The following is an 18,583-nucleotide window of genomic DNA, read 5'->3' on the forward strand; positions in this document are numbered from 1 at the left end:
AGAGAACACAAAAATATATTTGTTTAACAAGTTTTTTAACCATTTGTTTCCTTAAAATGTCTGTCTCGCTCGTGACTTTGTGGTTTTTAAAAGCTGGCTGCCTCTGACTCTTTCACCTTTTGGTATCGGGCGAGTAAGGTCAATACATTTAAACCAAGTATCTGGATTAAGTTCCTGGAATTAAATGATAATCAGCCACTAAAAGACGTTTGTGGGCTGTAATTCAAAGGTCATGGAATGGCTGTCAATAGTGAACATGTGGAGAAACGCTGCAGATCTTTGAGTACAAGCAGCACGATCAAAGTCAAAGGTCAACCACTCCACAAAACTGGTTCGCCATATCTGCTTTCCAGGATGTGTGATGACTTAATGACCCAATAATACAGGTATGTCATTTGGTGGATGTCTCCTGCTCTAATTATCTTGTGCCATAACTAAATTACATGAACAGTGGTGGAAAGGTACAATTCTGAGGTACTTGAGTATTTCCATTTCATGCTATCCTCTACTTCTACTCCACTACATCTCAGAGGCAAATATCATACTTCTTACCCCTCCTAATTTAATTAATTACTTTAGTTACTAGTAACTTGTAGATTCTGATTAATGATACAAAATATAATCATGAAATAAATTATATATTATTATAGATAAGACTTTATTGAATTGGGAAAATGCACAAGCTACCCAGCAGTATGTAAAATAATTAAAATTAGCTCCACCTTCAGCAGCTGCATCATTAAAGTGATGTACACATTAATGCATCACTAATTATAATCCAGTAATATAATGTATATTAAAGTGGAATGGGCCATTCTGCACAATGACTGCTTTTACTTTTGGTACTTTAAATATATTTTGATGCTAGTACTTTTACTTGTAACAGAGTATTTCTACACCATGGTATTGCTGCTTTAACTTAAGTAAAAGATCTGAGTACTTCTTTCACCACCAACAGTGAGTTGGTTTGGTGCTACCAGGATCTACCTTTTGTCAAACCAAAATAAAAGCAAATAACTCAAGTGGCAAACTGCATATGGGCGTGGTAGAGCTGGAGGGTTTATACATGTTTATACACAAAAACAGACTATTAAAAGTATGACATAACATTTCAGTTTATTGCAACTTTCAACTCAGATAGATTATACAAGACGTTCAGGACCTGCAGTGTCTCCCTTGTGACCTTTGGTCCCGTAAACACAGACAGCAAGACAGACAGGTATTTCAAACATGGCCAGATTAAACTGCTACGAGGCCCAGGGCGAAACTGAGAGCTGCTGGACCCGAATTAACCAAACAAAATATATACAGGTTTTCAATGCCGGAGTATCTGGCCTCAGATTAGCTGTGGGGTAATTTGATTAAACACACTGATTTAAGAAAATGCTTCAAAAGAAACAAAACAGGGAAAAAAAAGATGGTCTTAAAACTAGATATTGGCATAGACAGGGCTTCAAAATGAGGTAACAAAGAAAACACTCTGAGTGTACTACAAAATAACAATATCAGTCTACACGCTAAATGTGATTCAGTTAAATGTGAGGCTTCCTCTGTGTAACAGGCTGTTTGAAAATGTTTGGCAGGAGGACTGTTCGGGGTTCTGGATGCACTGGAGGATCATCAGGGTCCTGTGGAAGTCCAGGAAGTTCATTATCAAGCCATAACCAACATCTGTATCAGGTCTCACACAGGTCAGAGGACACTTCTATGTGCAAACAATGTATTTTGTCGCTTAATTTTTAATCTGAGGACACTTACTGGTCATTGTCTGTGCAAGTCCAGCGGAAACCTCTGGACTTGAGAATCTGGATCAGGTCTACAATGGATCCTTGACTACATGATTCTCTGTGGAAGAGAAAAACAAGGGACCCCCTTCTCATAAGTCACCATTTATAAAGGGCTAATAAGCTGTAACTCATGGTAGTATCAATGGCTAATAATGATGCTTTACTGATGAATTATAAGCCATTTGGATTGCCAGGTTCTGTTTATCCTTCCTTTGGGGTATAATTCAGCTTTATTATCATTATGAAACATAGTCTTGTCTTTCCAAGATAGTGAAGTCATAAATGTTGCTGATCTACTGTAGAATAGATATTTGTGGGTTTTAAACTTTCTAATAAACCGTAAAGTTTGCAGTTATGAATGTTAATGAGTTAAATAAATGAGTTTGGTCCAGATTATCCACAGGTTTTTGTCCATTAGAGGGTCTTCCTGATGAATTAAAGAGCTAAAAACACACATTTTTTTTGTGGAAGAACCTGCCAGAGGAATGTTTCACAACCTGGCAACCCAAAACGTATTCACTGCTCATAACTGATCTATAAAGCATTGGCACATTTAGGAAAGTCATTAGCTCCAACTTAAAAACCCTTTATAAAGGCTGACTTATTGAAAAGTGGTACTGTTTTATGTGATAGTAACATGTTACTGCTGTTTTTATCCTCACATAAAGGGTCCCTCTAGATTGGTCACCACCTTTATGTTGACATAATCCACCCTGTGTGGGCTCAGACCGTCCAGCTCAACACTTCCAAACATGCTGCAAGATAGAAAAAGGAAAATATTTTTTTACACATACTCATTAAACAGATCTGCTAAAATATTGGCTTCATTCATTGTTTTCTTTACCTTTTCCTGTTGAAGGCGTTGACAAGAGACCCATTCAGTAACACAGTGATGTTGCCACATGCCATTTCTGCAAACTAACAAATGGGTGATGAAATTTCACATGAGCACAATATTCCACTGCTGGTCTTGGATCAGTATGTTGCACATAAATGATAAACAACACAGCTGTGCGTACGTTTTGTGAGGCTTGCCTCCACAAGGAATACACCGGATGATTTCTACATGCCGACCACGCCGGACAAGAGCTGAAATCAAAACCTGTGTGTCACATTCACAATCGTCAGTTAAAGGAAGCAGATCAAAGACAATAACAGAAGAAGCCTTGAGAATATTCAAATGAGACATTAATGAGTAGTAAAACACATTTAGGGGATGTGTTGGCATGCAACGACATGCAGTTAATCACTACTAAAAAAATCCTCCAGGCAAAACATTTGGGAGCACAGCTGCAGCTGCCTGAGCGATGATGTTGAATCCCAAGTTTCTTCGTTGTAAAAACACATGAGTAAAAGCAAAATGTATTCAAGGAATGCACTTTTTGTTATTAAGATTGTAAAAGAATGGTAAAAAGAAGGGAAATATCTGGCTCTTTAGCTGCTAAATGCTCCACTATGTTCACCAGCCAGTAGCTAACTGTGTCATTTCACTGCCTGCTGCTGCTGAGAATAACAAAACAGTAAAGTTGTGGGTTGTAAAACCAAAACAATGAGCTGAAAGATGCTAAAACGCTCTGTAATAATTGTCTGTGTCATTATGAGCGACCCCTTTCATATTACTTAACACATCGTCATTTGATTGATTGTCAATATAAAAACAAAGATTAGTGCAGCTTTAAGAAACTGATTATATAGTTTCATTTAAGAGGGTGCTCTGGTGTTGATAGAGAACACTTAGTGATATTACATGTAAGAAAATATATATCACAGGGTCGCTGTTAGTAGGCTATATCAGTGATATGGTGGTTTAATGCTCATTTCCTTTCCGTTTTATTTAGTTGTATGTGTTATATCTAAATACATAGACTTGATTGTGTTCCTTCTGTGTCACAAAACACTAATTCAGTTGCAGGACATGTTCTATTATGAAAGAGTTACTGTAGTGTTTTCCAGCCTGCAAGGGCTCACAAGATAAATCGCAAGGTTTGTGTTTGTGTGATCATTTGGACAGTAAAAAATATATTTTTTTCAGACTTTGCCCAAATCTTTGCTTTTTTTTCTCTGGTGAATGTTTTTAAGGAGACAATCCCTCTTTGAAAAGCCAAACAGCTTTGGAGCCACTCTGTCTTTCAGGGGCATTTCTAAACTAGTACAAGCAATATGATTTAATTGTCTCAGTTTTGTTAAAACTAGAAAAGATCTACCGGAGTCTTCCTCTTGTCCACACCAGATGAGTTCGTTGAACATGTAGCCGGCCAGTGTGTCCTCCAGGGTCCAGAAGTGACGTGCAACAGCTGCATAGCTGTGCATCAGCGTCCTGGTTTTACTCCAGAAGAGGAACTAAACAGGAGGGAAGGGAAATAAAAAACAGCTTAACTCAAACATCGTCCATCTGAAGAGGTAAGAATGATGAACATGTATCTAGTTTCCCTCTTGCTCACCCTATCACAAGGCCAGGTTTGAGGCATCGCGTAAAACATCGGATGATAATCCTCCACCTTCACATTACAAGAGGACTGACGGACAACCGCCTCCTCAAACTGTCTCCAGATGTCCTCACAGTCATACCTGCACGTAGAGAGGAGATATATCTTTATGTTGCTAGGGCTGCAGAAAATGTATTGATTAATCGTTAAATATGCCACAATGCACTTGTTTCAGCTTCTCAAATGCTGATTTACTTCGTTTTCTACGATTGCAAACTGAGATATGTTTGGGTTTTGGACTGTTGGTTGGACAAAACAAGACATTGAAAGATGCCACCTTTGGCTCTGGGAAACTGGGACGGACATTTTTCACAATTTCTATGACATTTTAATCGGGAAAATAATGAACGGATTGATCGGCAATGAAAATAATCACTAGCTGCAGCCTTAATGTTTTTCATGCTTGTATATGCCAGGGTTGCACATGCCACGTTATGCAAATCATAAGTAGGTTTCAAATTTAAATGTTGACATTTGGGTTTCTCAACATGTTCGCGTTTGGGTTTCTCATAATATATTCTTTACTAAAGTTAACGTTAACTCCAACTAGCGTTTGCTGGCCGTACATCAAAGTACTGAAATGTAAAACATGAAAGCCTCACAGCCTTTGTGATCCAACAAAAGCGATAAACTGTAATGAGATGTGACCAACCATACATATCAAGTTGTGTAAACACACAACTAGAATTTCCCAAGAGATAAAACATCTTTTCATACAAAGCGTATCAGTACATGCCCTCGTATCACAGTGACCAGTTTCTTTCTTTCTTTCTTTCGTTCTTTTTTCCACAGAAGCGCAGAAGCAAAAAAAACTCATTCAACATCACATAATAACAAGTGTGACTGCCCATCACGTGGGCTTCAAAGCTGGCCGGATGACTTGATCGGTCTTTAATGTTCTTCTGCTTTGGGCTTCAGCAGGAAATCAAGTCTTTCAAGTGTGGAGGCTCAAGTCACTGCTGATGAAGTCAAAGGTCATTAAATGCGCAAATTGAGTCCCACTCAAGATTGGAAATGTACAAAAAACATCACACAGTACATTACCTCAAGCTGGGGTTAACTAGCGTGATGTAATTGTAACACCTCCCAATCACTATGTGTTTAATGTTGGGGGTAGTCCCGAGCTGGGCTCTCAGTTGACCAGGGCAGAGCAGAAGCGTGACAAACCCTTTGAAATGGACACAAAGATAGAAGAAAAAACACATTGTCCATCATATTTGGGAGGGTCATTAAAAAGAAAAAAGAGAAAGAAAAAAACGGTGGGCATGTCAGGAGGAATTACTTACACACTGTAACGCTGATCATTACAAAGGAGGCAGATGTTTTAGGGGAGCTCATGATCGCGAGACCCCGGACCGCCTCAGTGTACCTCAGAAAAGATGCGTGTTTGAACATGCCTTTATCCTCCTTACTGTAAATCAACAGCAGATCAGTCAGCAGGTACTTTTCTGGGAACTCACAAGCAGTGTGTTTGCTTCTGCATGGTTGACTGAAATCTAATTTCCTGGTCCTCCCACGTTTAGTCTTTTTAGTCTAGAACTGTCAAACCTGGCAGCTTTTCAAACACCCTCCAGGAGACTTTAACACAAGATGACAGCTGACCTTTAGAAAACAATAAATCACACGGAGATACACAAAAGATACACTTTTTACTGCAGTGGTTAGCACATGCCATCATAAAATATGTGAATGAACAGTTACATGCACCCACTTTTGTAATTCAGTGATACAACGTAGAAGTAAATGCTCACCATTTTCGATGCAGAGGGTCAAACACACACAAACGGCTCCGAGGTTGTGATGTCGAATGCTTTGCTCAGGTCAGATTTCTGCCCAAATTGAGCCCCGTTGTGGTGTGATCTGTCGTGAATCCCTCCTCTCAGGGCTAATGGTTGTCATGCTCCTTCCCAGCCCACAGAGACATCATTAAAGGACAGATGAGATGTTTTTTTCCAGCCTCCGCTTGCAAAGACCAGATCCACATGACTCCCATTATGGTCCCATTTCTTCTCACACAGAGTGTACGCTGTTTTCTGGGACATGGTGCTACGATGAGCTGGAAGGAAGAAGAAATACATGATGCTGTATAGATGTTATTTTGTCAAGTGGTTGCTGATGGAAAGCAGCTGCATACAAACATACAATAAGAGCATGAAATTGTGTGTTAATACAGATCAGTGTGACAGATATGTGTCGTGTAGGCTGTAAGTTGGACACTTCTTACAGGTTAATGCAACAAAAATGTAAAACTGGGCCATTCTCCTTCATTCTGCACAGCTGGTACTTTTACTTGTGATGCTTTTTCACATGATTTTATACTTTCATTATCTTTTTAGTAACGTTTTGAATGCAGGACTTTCATTTGAGTATTATTTACTTGTGGTGCTGATACTTCACTTTTTTGCCTCGATTACAGTATAAGTATTGTATAAGTTACTCACTCCTAAATGTTAGAATACTTTCTTTTAGCTTAGTTTGTATTTCGTTCCCTCTTTATCATTTTAAAGCAGACTATGCGTTCTCCTTTATGCCTTTATAGCTTTACTCATTTGTCCATCTGCTGCTGCGATTAAAACCTTGATTTTCATTTTGCAGTAACTTTGTGACTAGTGCATCTTATTAGTATACAAAATAAAAATCATTGAAAATCATTTCCCCATTTTTAGCCATGGCATGTGGCTTCACACATGGCCCATGGGATGGTGATGTCGGTCTGTCTGATGACGGTTCACCACCTGAAATATCTTGAAAGCTACTGGCACAGACATCAAACATTTGGATGAACAGAGGATGACTTGTAACTGTTATTCCCTGACTTTTTATCTAGCACCATCAACAAGTCAAAATTTCAGTTTGATCACCAGCTGCAATTGACATTCTTATCAGCCTCAGCTGTACTTTGTGTCTGGCACGCTGCAATTACCGGTAAAACTAGATGCCATTTGTAAGCGATGGCTGTGAGAGGACAGTATCCTACATTTGATCTTCTCTAAATAATAATGAGAATCAGATTTGTCATCTGAAATGGGCAGATTCCTATGAAGAGTATCACATAAATGAACACTCGTGACCTTTTACACTGACTAACGTGAAGGACTTCCCATCTGAGCACAACATTAAATACTTCTTTTTGTTTTGTGCGACTATATGAAGCCTCCGCTGAAAGACTGTCGAGGAGAGACCTTAGATAGGTTCGTCTTATGTTGTTTGTTAGAAAATTGCTCTCAAATTGTGATCGGCTGAATGTGATTCTCATTATACCACCACGTCTTAACACATAATACAAAAAAGGTTGGAGGAATTAGGTTTAATGTATGCCTAACTGTTGCCAGACTTCTCATTAGCTGCTTAAAGAAAATGACTTTCTGCCACCTCTTTGTGAGATGGAGGTTAAATCTGAAAAGACAGTATGGATGAGGTAGTGCCCTTGTGTTTTTAAAGCTAATTGTGTTGTTAGCACAGGAGGACAGAGCGTGACATGAAACGCTCTGAGGTTAAGTAGCCGAACGTAGCCTCAAAATCTGATTCAGACCTTAAAGCAAGAGCTGAAGACAGCAGATTTGAAGAACTTCGTCACGGCTCTATTGATGAACTGATATATGCTTATGTAAGCTATTGTGTAATTTGCAGTACTAATGACTTGGGTGTAATGTACCGAATGTGCAGATTAATTCCTTGGAAGCAGAACCGACATCTTGCCATTCAGGGAAGTTTATGAATAATTAACTAATTTAAAGCTTAACAGTAATTATCTAAAAGCTTCTCCCTTTCATGCTACATTTAACTGTTTCATGCCTGTAAACAAGTTTCAAAATAGAATAACTCAAAATAATTTACATAGACACATGTAAAAGGAAGGAAATCTTTCTAATTCTCAAAGATATCATGCCAAAGATATCATGCCACTGCCAATTTCTGTTCATGATAACTGTTCACTAACCGTCACAAGTTGAAACATGAAGGGAAACATGTAAAGACCAGCAGCCACAAACAAAAACTAAGTAATTTAAGATATTAGCAGAAAAGCTGTAACCAGCAAATGTTTTGGATTTTATTTGACTAAAATCACCAAGTATCTTTGCTGTCTTGAAATTATAAAAGGTCTGCACATTGGATTTTGCGTATTAAGCTTTATTAGAGCAATCGGAACATGTTTAGACATGGATTTCATCCTTAAATGTCAACTAACCACGAAAACAACACCCGCAGTTGCCTGCAGCACTAAAAGTTGACTTGTCGGCCAACGTGTCTGAGCATTAACACATACAGTGTCGCTGCTGCCACCTTGTGGCCTAAAGAGAGTTTGTATGTTTATTATATCTAACCTTTTAAAGCAGGGCCTCCCTTCATAGTGATTTCTGGTCATGGCACCCCTCTGTCATGCAACATGCATATACAAGCAGATATTTCAGCTCAAATACCCTAAACACCCTAGAAAGGCATAAGTTTGATGAAAGTATGTGACATGAAAGCTGCAGTTTTAGGCGATGTTTCTGTGTGGATTTGCAGATAAATACCAAACTTAAAGTAAGCAATGAATATAAAACAAGTATGCTAAATTATTATATATTTGTATTTTGCTTTGTTCAAAACTAAAATTGGCTGAACTTGGTCATCTTGAACTGTGTTGACGGTTGGGATGTATGTCATTTCTTTGAGCTCTATTTACAATGACAATGACAATCTTTCCACTGTCGATATTTCTGACTGATGTACACCTACAGCATGTTGCTATGACAACCGGCATCTTTGAGCTGTCATGTCACTGATCATAGTGCAGCATATATCTGACAGTGTTTGTAACAGTGATTTCCAATAGTGATATAGTTAAAGTAAATGTGAGATTGTTTTTCTAATCTGGAGAACATTAAAAATGTACTTTAAAAAATGACAAACAAATTTAGTGGCACCCTTGATTCTTCCAACATGGGAACCACTGACCTGCACAAAGAACTAGTTATTAAACTTTTGATTTTGTCCATGAAACATGTATTGAAGCTGTTTGGACTTTTCAGATGACAAAGTTTCACATGGTCTCCATGACTCAAAGTCTGGATAAAGAGGCTCTGTGAATGTGGTTTGGACTCCGTGGAAGAGATGTTGTAAAAAGTGCCCCTGCTTTGTGATCCAGGAATACTCCTATCCTCGAAGAAGGAGGTGCTTTTACATCTGCATGTTCATTATTATGCCAGAAAGTGAAACTAGAGTCAGAGCAGTCCAAACTCCAGGAGAGCTGATTCATTCTGTGGGGGGGGGTCTGGATCCAGAATGAGATCTTTCCAGTCTGATACAAAAAGAAGAATAAAAGACACTGTTTTGCTGAAGAAGGGGAAAAGCTTTCCTCTTCATTACCTTTTTTTCCACTCATTTAGTTTCCACACATTCAGACACACCATTACACATGCACACATATACCCACCAACCAGCATTCATCGGCCTGATTGATACATAAATAATACTCCCTACCTCTTCCTGTTAGCATATACAGTACATCCTGACACTACTTCAGTAGTCTTGTTTTCCTGCTTTTTGTGTTGCCACTTTGTGAAAGGGCAAAGATATAATGTCTGAATGTGCATCTTTGTGAGTTCCCATCAAATCAAAAGAGATGTAAAAACTCACGCTTCCAGAAATCATCCATTGTCGCAGCCTCTCCTTCAGACAATACAGAAAAGTTGTTTGTACTAAATCATAGTTTCCTGCACGGAGAAATGAAAGCCTTCTAGCCAATGAGAGCGGGGGACTTCACATCCCTCTGCATGTATTGACCAATGGGAGTGAGCGTTTCCTTTAGTCCTGCCCTCCCATAGCTAAACGTCAACACTGAGAAGTCAAGTCCGTCTGGAGGTGGGTACGTTAGCTTTAGCCCATTGAAACTCGTAGTACTGTAGCTCTTCACAATGCCAACTAAGAGTCACCACATAGCTGCCTGTCAACACTGTTAATTGTATGTTTTTGGCCGTAGTTGTCATTACGCTCAGCGCCCGTTTATTCGTGTCTGTCTCCTGCAAAAGCTAACTAGCATAGTGAGCTAATTTGGCTAAAGAGGCAACGTTCGCATCGCTTGTTAATGATCTAACCTAGTTTTTCCCAGCTAGTAGCTCCCCGGTTGTATCTGTAACTGCTACCACAACGCGAACGGAAAGCTATTGTGAATGTGAATTAATTCAACGAATTTTCCCAACAGGAACTTTTACAATCTGCCTCTGTGGATATATTCACTCCTCCTACCTGTCAACATGAGTGATGCTTGGCAAGAGTGCATGGATCACTGTGTGGAGGTCACCAAAGAGGCTGGGAAGGTGAGGAAGTACCACTGTAATTGTTTTTTTTAATGCTATGTTCTGGAAATCACTTTAATTGGGGTTGAAACATGGGAAAACATTAGCTTAACCTAAGTTTTGCATTCACTTTTATTTGAATCACAGCAATAGTAACTCACGGGGATATGATACAATAATAAACCTGGCCAAAATAGCACCATAAAGATGTTATATAATCATGGAAAGAAATGTATTTACAACATTCACATATAACACAATAACAAAGGACCTGAAAGGCATACCAGGGAGAGTTTGACTTTTTAAACTTTACTTTCCTCATGAAACAATGCGAATGTGAGGTTTGAATGCCTGAATTAAGTTTGTCTTGTAAATTATTCTAAGCCAATTCAATAGTGTGTATATGAAACGGCAGTTTTACCAAGTTCAAAACAGACTCTGGCAACACCGAGGATTATCCATCCTACTTCTGCATTTTCAGTTAGGTCCATCCAGTTGATATCTATAAATTACAGTGATCAGTTTGTGATACAACATTCAAAATAAAACATAGAGATGAATGACACACAGGATCAAGTGTACAGGATGTCACCATAATCCAGAACAGACGAAAATATAGACAGAATAAGACTTTTTCTTGCTGCAAAGAGAAAACATTTCTTAAAACAAAAATAAGAAGTTTATTTTTTTTTTAATGTTTTCGGTGTGAGTTTGGAAAATGAAAGGTATATTCTACGGTTTGAGACAACACACAACACGTCAGGCTTTCTGAGTTTGTCATCGTTGTGTTTCTGCCAGATGATCCGCGAGGCTCTCCAGAAGGACATCGCCGTCATGCAGAAGAGCTCACCGGTTGACCTGGTGACCGAGACGGACCAGAAAGTGGAAGAGCTCATTATATCCTCCATCAAGGAAAAGTACCCCACTCACAGGTACTCAGCAAATGCGTGATAATACTGTAGGACAACAACATTTTATCAGTGTCTTTTTATTCAGTCTCTCAAAGTTTGCAAATTGTATTATTTCATTTTTAACTGTTTCGTGGTATTTAATGCTTGATTACAGTTTTTATTTTGTTTGCAATGTGGATGGTAGTTTTCTCTAATTTGGATGTATTATCAAACATGTTCACACTCTTCTGCTTATCACTAATCCTGGCAGGGCTGTGGCCAAGAATTTAGAAATACTGATGTCATGAGCAACAAAGAATTATTAGATTAGAAACACTGAACTAAATGTTGTAATATTTGGATTTTAAACATTTTATTTAATCTGTAAATATGAAGATATTAATGCTGTTGCAAAGCCTTCTCTACACATTGCAAAATATCAATGAATCCTTTATTTATTTGTTGATTTAGTTATTTTTGACTAAAAGTAGTAAAAATTAAATATACTCGGTCTTAAAATACTGGAATCAGCCTGTCAGATATCCACAACGTATAATTTCAGAACATAAACTTCCTCAAGGATGCTAAAATGTCTGAGATTGAAGAAAAAATACTGAGGAAGTGACCTTAGTGCCTTCAGTGGTAGCCTCAGTCCTGCATCCAGGCAAAGGGAAACTGTTCCTAATATCAAAACATTTGTTTATTTTCTGTTTTCTCTGTCTGTGATTTTGAAGCTTCATAGGTGAGGAGTCGGTGGCAGCAGGTGCCCCCAGTGTTCTAACCGACAATCCCACTTGGATCATCGACCCTATTGATGGTACCACCAACTTTGTTCACAGGTACTGCCCGCGCCTACTACTGTATAAACCATCGGGAAACCTGATACGGCACTGGGTTTGTTTTATCTTGGTCGCTCCTTAACTATTTTTATCTTTTAATTAGGTTCTCTCTTGGATTGTCCTCTCTGTCAGGGATAATTAGACAACGCAGATGAAACTGAACTGATAATAGAAAATGGATTCCTCTGAGCTTAAACCTAGAGGGAGTTCATTAAATGAATGTTTTATACTGTAAATTTCTTTTGTGCAGGTTCCCATTTGTGTCTGTATCAATTGGCTTCACTGTGAAGAAAGAGGTAGGCTTTATTGTTTGTTTTTGACACTGTACATCTTCATTATAAGAAACATTAACACAGTAAATGCCCCAGTAACCCAGTGATTATCTGAAGAGTAGAACAGTAGTTTCCTCTTTTTCTATGGCTGTTGTTCTATTCCTAGCCCTCCTCCCACGCCACATTAACCGCTGCTGTTTTCTGTGCTGCTTCTTGGTCTCAGATAGAGTTTGGGATCGTCTACAGCTGCATCGAGGACAAAATGTACACAGCACGGAAAGGCAAAGGAGCGTTCTGCAATGGAGTGCCTATCAAAGTGTCTGGACAAACAGGTACATATTGATAATCACCATCAGGCTTCAGTATTGCAGTTTTTAGCAAATCCACCAGGTGGAGGTAATATCACAGCAAGTTCCCCTGCTTATACCAACAGCTCTAAACCAGTGAAATGAGAGACTGCAGGTGCACATTACTAACTGTGAGTCTGTGTTTTCAGAAGAGTTAACAGGCGGCCATTTGTTGAGTGATACTTATTTGCTTTTGTGTTTTCATCCAAGATATAAGCCAGTGTATGGTACTGACAGAAATGGGCTTCAAGAAGGATCCTGAGCATTTCAAAACTATGTTGGCCAACATCAAGGCCATCCTCACCATCCCCGTTCATGGGTAAATATACACTAATGCACAAGTTGTAATCCTTAACATTTCATTGGTTGATGTGGTAACTCCTGTTGTGTGTTGACTTTGTCAGAAATACAACAGAGGAGCAACGGGTGTATCTGTTTACAGTGCAGCCAAACAAAGTCATGTTGTTTCAATGAAGTCAATCAAAAATAATTTTATGCCCGTGGTGAGTAGTTTTCCACACAACAGCAGGGCACGGAGGTGTCGCCTTCAGCTCTCTGTGGCTGCTTCCTCTTTATTACGCCCTTTAAAGAATTACAAATGAATTCCTGTGGCTGCTTCACAATAAAAGCCACCCTGTGTTTCGCCAGTTGAACACTTTTAATGTGAGGCAGCAGTAGGAATTTTCTTTCGGTTAGCATTAGCAGTAATGTTTCACAGATCTAATATGGCTGTCGGAGGATGAATAGCAAACAATTAGATGAAAATAGTAACGCTGGATCACATGCATGCATTGTGTCCAGTGAATCCCCCGTGTGTGACGGCAGTTTGAATCCAATGTGGGAATGGCTGACTCCGCCATCACTACTGCCACTATCGAATAAAGGAATAAGAATAAAATAATCTTTATCTTTAAAAAAGATAATTTAAAAAAGTACTAAAACTAGAGAGATAATTACAGAACTTAAATACCAAATACCAGCCATAAATAGTATCAGAAACTGTAACTGTAAACATTCACAAACACACGCTAAACTTATACTAAACCATCTAGAGGTTAACAGTGCAGTCAGAAACGTCCCATAATATCTCATTTCCATCCACAGTATCCGCTCCCCGGGCAGTGCAGCTGTCAACATGTGTCTGGTAGCGTGCGGATCGGCTGATGCTTACTACCACATGGGCATCCACTGCTGGGACATGGCTGGAGGGGCAGCGGTTGTTACAGAAGCTGGAGGAGTTATCATGGACATTTCAGGTGAGTCACTGAGAAACCGCGAGCTCTTGCTAAACTTTTCAGAGGCTGCTGAGTCACTGGACGAAATTAAGGACGCGGGCAGCAGGGTGAAACTGCAGGACTGCTGAAGAAGATTAGAACAAAGCAGCGAGAAATGGGCCGCTGTTCACAACAGAATTTATTAATGTTTATGAACTATTAATTGGTTTTAATCCCTATTTCTTCTGTGAAACAGTCATTCATGGGGTGCAGGGGAACTAGTGGCTTTGTACTTGAAACAGGAAGCAGCTGGGTTTGAGAAATTTGATCTTAAATTTGGGCAACGCTGCCACTGATATAACAGCTGGCCTGACATTTAGGATCCTAAAGATGCTGTTTGTCAAGTCAAACCACTTTTGACAATGGCAGTGCTCATAAAAGAGACACTCCCTTTCTATTTAAGTACTGTGCACATGTATGTGGTGGAGGAAACATGTGGATAGCGACGACTTTTGGTGCTCTTTCGTCATGGAGGGGTCATGTGAGGTAAAAGAGCTGCGTACAGCGAGACAACTGAAGGTTGTAACTCTCTGATCAGCTCTCCCACTTAAAATCTGATCCCGCAGAGTGTAACATTTAAAGATGAGTGGGATCATGATCTTGAAACGTCATCGCCCACGCTTCACCATCTGCTTTTATACTTAGCATATCGCTGTTTTCCCCCTTGTGACCAGCTTAGTACTTAGCAATTGTTCTTGTACACACGAGCGTCTCAAAATGAATGCATCGGTTACTGTGGGTGGTGCCACGAGACAGATTTATGGAGGGGGAAATTCAGTGCATATCAACATCAGTTGGCTGAAACTACTTTCCAAATGCCACATTAGATGCTTCATCATCTTTGCTGTGGTTTAACTGTGCGGAAACAAGGACATTTTGAACAAACAATATGTAAAAACCCATATTTAACAGTGCAGTACTAAAGGAAGAGAACTTGCAACAAACTCCTACTAGTCACCAAAATGATTCAATGAGGAATTAAAATTTTAGAGAAATGTGGATCTTCCAGCTCTGAAACATGGCCACATCAGGAGCAGTAACTTTGGGGCTGACAGCTGATTTATTCAGGTTAATACAACTCACAATTCAAATATTCATTTTACAGTCTTGTACCAACGTTACCACATGAAACATGGGGAAAAACCCCCCCAAAACTTTATGACAGTAATACTTATTTTCTCTTTCGTCCAGGTGGACCATTTGATCTGATGTCTCGGAGGCTCATCATCGCCAGCAGCAGAGAAATAGCAGAACGCATCGCTAAGGAGATAACAGAGTTTCACGTTGGCAGGGACGACACAGATGGCTAGTAGGTTTCCATCATCTCCTCAGCTAAATTAACAGTTATTTAAACACCAACTGTTTTGTATTTAACAGGTCACACTTCCGTCTTTGCCTTAAGAACCAAAGAAATGATGGCGTTACCTCTGAAGAACACCTGAGTGGGTTTCTATTCTGTTATTTGAACACAACTGACATGATTAATGATGTGTGTTGGGACACAGACATAGTCACATGTTTTTACAATATTGTTTTTAATCAGCCATTTTTTGTTATATATATTTATTTGTGTTGACAATGCAGTCAGAACAAGAATTTAAGTAACTTTTGTGTACATGTTTTCAGGTTTTGACCAATAATTTTGCTTTTCCATGTAGAGTTCTGGGGCATGATTCTTTATTTGTTATTGTATTTAGTTAAACTCGTTTTTGTTTATACAGCAAGAAAATGAATTACAGTGCCATCACTAGTTTGCACTATAGTTAATGCAAGAATATGTACAAACACTGTGTACATATAACTACCGTACCGTATAACTGCTTCTATATCAAGCCCAGACTTGAAAATGTGTGCTGTATGTTTAAAAGTATTTTAATATTAAGTGTTTTTTTGTGAGGATGTAATGAAAGCAGCGAATAAAAAAGCACTATAAATATCTCCTGCTCTTTCGCCCAGCCTCTTCCTGACACACTACAGATGGATAAATTCATGTCATTAAAGCCCTGCAGAGACAGGTGTCAGCATGCATCCACATTTTGGCTCTACTAATAAACTAAAGATGGTAATTGGCGACAGAAGTACAGCCTGTGAACGGACGTTTGTGCAGAAGAATTCTGACATAGCTATTTAAATTTCTCTGACTAGATATGGGAGTTCTTGTCATGACTTGTTCCCACTGAAATGTGTAAATAAGTCATCCACAACATCAAAGATAAGAAAGAAAATCATGAAAACTAGAAGAAAGACTGCTCCCCATGTTGTTAGGTCACTAATATTCCTGCAAGACGAAGCTCCTTCTGTTCTGAAATCTGATATTATCTAGAACTACATTGGAGAATGGAAAATCCCTCCGTTCAATCTCCAGCAAAGGCTCCTAAACACCTTCCTGACATCCTAACAGTGGCCTGAATCAACCGTGTGTTCAGAACATAAACAACTGTCTTTTTCCTTATAAAATCTATAAAGTAAGAATATGAAGAAAAGAACGGGTCTCTGCCGGCAAACGGGTAGCCAAATAAACAGAAAACAGGCCTCTGACACTCTATAAACCACAGGGACAAAAACACACTGACTGCTACCGTTGTGATTTAGTAGAGAGATAAAAGCGTACGCAACCATTACACCATGTAAAATTCTCTGCTGCATTTCCCCTGCCCTTTCAGTCAGCGCTGCAGATACTGCACATGCAGAGCGGCGGGCGGCCCCCCGGGCTCATGTACTCTATGAAATAGCCCCGAGTTTTGCTCTCCACGGACTGTTGTCTTGTCTGTGTTTGCTGAGACTAACAAATGCTTTTAAAACACTTTACTTGAGCAAACCCAGGTCTTAAACTGCTGCGGCTCCCTCCTCAGAAATCAATGGTCCATGTTAGTCTGCAGCAGGGGGTTCAGACGTTATCACCAGTGTTGGGAATTATTTCTAGAGTCAGACTGCTGAAAGCTAACTCCACCTTTACACCAACAGCTGCTCAACAAATCTTGTCTGTTTCCTCGTCTTCTGATTTTTAATGTTTTTTTACTTGTTTACAGTCCCATTAATGGCACAGCCAACAAAGTCCTCATACTTTTACAGTATTTCCTGGTTTTTGTTAGGAAGTACCAACCATTGTTCTTTCAAAAACTGGCCCGGCTGTGGTTTCCTGCTACATAACAAAACTGTGCCCCTGGAGATTGGAGAGTCAGGCTGTGCAGACATTTATTATAATGTCTGTTTTTTCTTTGTTTGAATTACTTTTTCAGTTTCGTTTCTATACCCCAACATGTGTTTTTTGTGCTCTGTCTTTGGCTCGATCTGCCATCATATTATCATGCATTTCCTTTATTTATTCTAGCCACGTTAGCGGTGTGCTTATAGCAACGTCAGTTGAACAGGCAGTCGACTACTTTGGTCCAAACTGAAATATCTCAACAACTTGTAGATGGTTTGTCTTGGTTTGCACTCGCATGTATTCACGATTCCCAGAGGACGAACCCCACTGACTTTGATAATCCACTGACTTTTCCTATAGTGCTGACATGAGGTTGACATTTGAGTTCTTTTGGTGAAATGTCACAACAACAATTGAATGCATTGCCATGTAATTTGGTACAAATATCCATGGTGCACAGAGGATGAAGCCTACTGACTTTGGTGATTCCCTGACTTTTCATCTAGCGCCACCAGCAGGTCAAAGTTTTGATTCATCCAGTGATTCACATCAGCATGTTAACATATTCACTGTGAGCAAGTTAGCATGCTGGAAATAGCATTGAGTAAAGCCTCACAGAGCAGCTAGCATGGCTGTAGACTCAAAACTCAGACGGGGGCTTATAAAGGACTCTAGACAGGAAACAACTTGTCTGAGGCTCCTGCTCATCTTTCAGGCTGCACCATTGACCTTCAGCAACTTCAGCATCATGGCAGGCCTCAGTTACAGCTGTGATTCCAGGCAAACCAAACATCCAAAACATCCGTCATCCTGGATAAATTATTCATAACAGACCTGCCAGCGAGACAGCAGGACTGATGTATTTGTTTTGCTTGTCCTATCACTTCCCTCCGCCTGTCTCCCAACATTTTAGAGAGCGTCTTATATTTAGTGCACAACAGGGACAACAGGGTGACAACTGCTCTCCTGCTGCTCCCGGACAAACAAAACTTTCAACAAGCCCCCCTTCATGTTACCCCATACTGATCTGCTAAGTTCAACAGAGGTTTATTTTAGATGCACAGCTTGTGAATCATGGATTTCTGGTGAATCCAGCAACTTGTTTAGTAGGATGACAATGTTTTCTGCCTGCTTTATCTTTGTTTAACAAAACTGTTATGATATGATGATCGATATCATTTGCTTTACTACCCCTGCCATTACTAGTGCAATAGCAAACAGCTAAAACCAGTTTTTTCACAGTAGTTCAACACACAAGA

General features: G+C 39.5%; 2 protein-coding genes across 2 annotated transcripts; one reads left to right on the forward strand and one right to left on the reverse strand.

The window, feature by feature from the left end:
* Positions 1-1,528: 1,528 nt before the first annotated feature.
* LOC139304367 (ADP-ribosyl cyclase/cyclic ADP-ribose hydrolase 1-like) lies at positions 1,529-6,172 on the reverse strand. The gene is given in 12 exon segments (XM_070928296.1): positions 1,529-1,628; positions 1,759-1,845; positions 2,450-2,542; positions 2,632-2,705; positions 2,807-2,889; positions 3,992-4,127; positions 4,229-4,355; positions 5,318-5,441; positions 5,560-5,642; positions 5,985-6,073; positions 6,076-6,144; positions 6,146-6,172. Coding segments are annotated over 12 exon segments (1,092 nt in total).
* A 3,910-nt stretch (positions 6,173-10,082) lies between these two features.
* Positions 10,083-16,112, forward strand: LOC139304055 (inositol monophosphatase 1-like). The gene is made up of 9 exons (XM_070927892.1): positions 10,083-10,120; positions 10,461-10,575; positions 11,353-11,486; positions 12,179-12,283; positions 12,534-12,579; positions 12,779-12,887; positions 13,113-13,221; positions 14,007-14,158; positions 15,368-16,112. Exons 2-9 carry the CDS (start codon positions 10,513-10,515, stop codon positions 15,484-15,486), a joined length of 837 nt encoding a protein of 278 aa, XP_070783993.1. The 5' UTR covers positions 10,083-10,120; positions 10,461-10,512; the 3' UTR covers positions 15,487-16,112.
* Positions 16,113-18,583: the final 2,471 nt, after the last annotated feature.

This window comes from Enoplosus armatus, chromosome 21 (assembly GCF_043641665.1).
Source record: "Enoplosus armatus isolate fEnoArm2 chromosome 21, fEnoArm2.hap1, whole genome shotgun sequence".
Classification (NCBI taxonomy): Eukaryota; Metazoa; Chordata; class Actinopteri; order Centrarchiformes; family Enoplosidae; genus Enoplosus; species Enoplosus armatus.